The sequence below is a fragment of the Lycium ferocissimum genome, chromosome 2 (assembly GCF_029784015.1).
Source record: "Lycium ferocissimum isolate CSIRO_LF1 chromosome 2, AGI_CSIRO_Lferr_CH_V1, whole genome shotgun sequence".
NCBI classification, from domain to species: Eukaryota; Viridiplantae; Streptophyta; class Magnoliopsida; order Solanales; family Solanaceae; genus Lycium; species Lycium ferocissimum.
The window spans coordinates 41,420,724-41,424,960 of NC_081343.1; the positions used below are offsets into that span (position 1 = coordinate 41,420,724).

Consider the following 4,237-nt stretch of genomic DNA (forward strand, 5'->3'; position numbering starts at 1 on the left):
AAGTCCGATCATACTCGTCCTCATTTGGTCATATCTTGACCCGAGAGAGTCTAACCGGGGTTTACATATGTCCTGGTTTTTACCGTAAAACGCCAAAATTGAAATTTTACCGTTTTAATGCTGATCAATCCTAAACAATTTTCTTTAATCCAAAAAGTGCCCTTTGAAATTCTTAGAATTAAACGTATAACAGTAACTACTACTTATATTCGGTTTTAAATACATATTAGTGCACTTAAATATCATTCCAAATATAACTGTTCAAGTTGGAATGACCTTCTGACTTAGCCTACAATTCACTTATTATGCATTTAGTTGTGATTTATCTTTACTCATATGGAATTAGAATGACAAGATTCTAATGTTCTTCCCTTATACATGCAAGATGTAAGCTACACGAACACAATTCCTTCTTACTACAATTTACACTGATTGTGTAACACTATCATATTGTTAAGAAATTAGGTACATATAAATGTCTATAGTTATAAGTTTAGACTGATAGTTCAATAAGTAAATTACGTTAAGTTATATATAAATTATATTGGTATAATAAAACTCCCTTTTTAACTGCCTGTCTATATAATTTTAGCAAGTATATAGAGAGTTTAACTATCCGTTTACTCCTCACTTAACTAGAGGTTTTAGATTTAAGCCCTAGTATGGAAAAATCCTTAGTAGTGAGCGTTTTTCCAAAATGGGCCCTACGCGCCGCGAATCCAGATATAGTCGGACACTAATGCTGATACTGAACACCGAGTGAGAAACCGAAAGAAAAAAGGGTTTCACATGAGGCAAAACCTTAAAAACCGGCCTGGCGGGAAACGTAAACAAAGCTCAGTAGTACCAAAATTTGCGCGCGTCATTTTTGGTGCGTGCGAATATTTGAAACTTGTTTTTCTACTACTGCTTTCCCTTTTTCTTATCTCTTTTTCTTTTCTACTTTTTCCTTTTAATTTCATCGGGAAATAAAAAGAGCAAATAGTGCTGTTTCTTTTTGGCATTCTTTTGCTCTTTATTCTTCAAAACTAGTGACTTGACAACAACTGTCCTTGCCTGCCTTTGGCTTTGGCTTTTGCTCTTCCAAATCTGTCTCTTTCTTTTTCCAGTTCAAGAACCCCACACCCCCGTTGTTCATACACCTACTTTTTCAGTATGTATATATATATATTTGTATGTATGTATAATTTGCTTGGCCAAGATATATATGACATATTCATAGCCAAAGAGATAGAGAGTTGTACATGCTCAAAGACGAAAACTTTCCTTTTGTCTCTTAACATATAAGAGGTGTTCTAAATTGGATTCTTGTTTTTCCTGTTGCATGATAAGATTCCATTTTTTTAAAGGGTCTTTGAGTATTCAGTTTTCCATTGCTAATGGTGGCTATTTGGGAAACCTGTCAACTAAAGTATTGGCCTTTAACATTTTCCGTCTGAGTACTTTGTCATCATCTTCAGTTATTGCACAATTCTCGAACTGTGCTTTCAACTGAAAGTTTTAGAAAAATTGCTGCTTTAAGCACCACCCAACTTACTGCAACCTCTAATGCAACAGCAAGAAGTCTTTTACTTTGAGTATTCTTGTTATTGGTTCTGAGATGGTGAAAAATTAAGTTCCAACTTTGGTTTCTTGGAATATGCCAAGATGATCTGTTTATTTACGGAAGTTAGAGCAAAAAGATTGGATTTTAGGCATACTCATTTGAAAATGTCTTGGATTCACCATACAAAAGATGGTGTCTTTGCATATGCCCCATCTCATTCTTCATTTGGTCCAAGTTCTAATTTTCATACAGCACCTACCCCACCTCCATCCTCTTCAGGCAACAAAATTAGTCCAGCTGTTCTTATCATTATAGTCATAGTAGCTGTTATCTTTTTCATATCAGGTCTACTTCACTTACTTGTTAGATTTCTTATCAAAAAACCTTCTTGTTTAGCATCATCTGAGTCTAATAATCAGCCAGAAGTTTCAACCTCTGAAACCTTGCAAAGACAATTGCAACAGCTTTTCCATCAACATGATTCTGGTTTAGATCAAGCATTTATTGATGCATTACCTGTCTTTGTGTACAAAGAGGTTGTAGGTCCTACTAAAGAGCCCTTTGATTGTGCTGTTTGTTTGTGTGAATTCTCTGATAAGGATAAGTTGAGGTTACTCCCAACTTGTAGCCATGCTTTCCATATCAACTGCATAGATACTTGGCTCTTAACAAACTCAACATGCCCGTTATGTCGAGGAACTCTTTTCGATCCTGGATTCTTAACGGGGTTCGATTTTGATGACCCTATAGAAGAAGGAGATCATGTGTTATCTGCTGCTCAGAAAACAATTGAAATAGAGGAAAGTAAAAGTGTTGTTGATAAAGCAACTTTTCCTGTGAGACTTGGTAAGTTCAAGAAATTGAATGTTGGGGCTGAGGAGGGAGAAGGAGAGACTAGTAGTAGTAATTTGGATGCTAGGAGATGTTATTCATTGGGTTCATATCAGTATGTTGTTGGTGATCTTAATCTTATGGTAGACTTGAGCAGTGAGCAAGACGCGTACAATGTGAAGCTTGCCAAGTTGCGCGAACGGTTTGCCAATTTATCAACAGAAGGAGATGGGGAGGGGAAAAGGATAGGGATTGGAACAAAGACTGATAGCTATTCTTTTTCCAAGATTTGGCTTTGGTCGAAGAAAGGAAAATTTGCAAGTTCTTCAGAATGCCAATCAGAGAATTCACCTCCTAATACGGAGTTACCATGGTTAGCGAAAAAAGAAGGCAATTAAAGGACATTCTGGTTTATTTCTCTTTGTTGATCTTTTTGTTATCTGATGGCATAGGGGTAATAGAATTCTTTGAGATGCTGCATGAAACTAGCTAGATTGTAGAGTTGATCCGTACTTGTATGTTGTGAATGCTTTTATTTGATTTTTGCCTCTTAAAGTCCTAAAAAATATATAGGTCATGTGTTATAGATTGGTTCTTGGAACATTATTACTCTATTAAACACGAGTTACTCTACTTTGGCTTCATTCCTGCATCCTGATACTTGCAGCTGCCAAATTTACTTCATAAAAATGTGGTTGAGAAGCATTCATATACTCCCTCCGGATCAAAAAAAAGAGTCGCAACCCATTTTACACACCCTGGGTTGAAAATACTAACTTCTAGACAAATTAAGTAATTTGACTAAACTACCCCCTAATTAAATAGACGTTGAGATTTGATCATATACACTTAATAGAGCAACTATGGAGCAATGAGGGTTAAAACAACTTAATTTGCTTTAATGGACTCTTTTTTTTATCCAAGAAAAAAAGAAGCTAAGTGGACTCTTTTTATGATCTGGAGGGAGTATTAAGAAGTATGAGGCGCTATTTTTAGTTCTTTACCCATGAAGAACTAGTCAGATTGATGCACAATATTATTGCCTTTGTTATAAATGATTCGGAATTGGAATATAGCTCCTTTTTAAGTGTCCTGTCCTCAACCATAAAAAGCTTGAGTGCAGTTTGATGTTTTTTTTTTTTTTTTTTTTAAAAAAAAAAGAAAAAAAAAGAAAAGAAGGTTAAATGAAATGCTAGATTCTGAGAACATTGACTGCTATATTTTCCTCATAGTTTGAAGCAATTTTTGAGTCTCCGGAAAGTGAAACTCCACTAGGTTATGTTGATTCCTAGAAAGTGAAAGAAAGATTCTCTTCTTTTCCGTGAAGCATCTTGATAAAATTGCTTTGGTGGCCTTTATTTGAGGTCTTCAATTTCTGTTGTTTCCCATTTGGTGGGGGGTGGGGTGGGGCTAGGTGTTTGACCACAATCTTTTATGTTGAGGAGATAGTGGTGGGATCCAAGAAAGCTGTTGCTGTAGGATTATCCCTTTGCTGGAAACCAGAAATAGTGGCATCATTTGACTTCTTGAAATAGTGATACATTTAGATTTCACCCTGCTATTTTTATTTTGTTTTTGTTTCTGCTGCTTAGTAACACTAATCATGGTTAATCATCCCCGTTACTAGTTGGATCCCTCACATATGTCACTAATTCTACTTCTATTTTTTGATCGATATGGATCGATTTAGTTCACTTTCTTTGAGAAAAATGAGGAGAGAAAGACAGTCAAATAAGCAGAAGCTTCAGAGTAAACAGACATGGATAGCATGTGCCCCTGTGATTGAAACTAAATCATAGTTTGGTAGTTAAAGTATGGTAAATCATTGTGGGAGTTGGGTGCTCAATTGAACTGACACCA

At 35.7% G+C, this 4,237-nt stretch overlaps 1 protein-coding gene across 1 annotated transcript; it reads left to right on the plus strand.

Moving 5' to 3' along the window:
- Positions 1-1,307: 1,307 nt before the first annotated feature.
- LOC132037868 (RING-H2 finger protein ATL46-like) lies at positions 1,308-3,021 on the plus strand. The gene has a single exon (XM_059428510.1). The coding sequence runs from the start codon at positions 1,648-1,650 to the stop codon at positions 2,773-2,775; it is 1,128 nt and encodes a 375-aa protein (XP_059284493.1). The 5' UTR covers positions 1,308-1,647; the 3' UTR covers positions 2,776-3,021.
- The last annotated feature ends 1,216 nt before the right edge of the window (positions 3,022-4,237 follow it).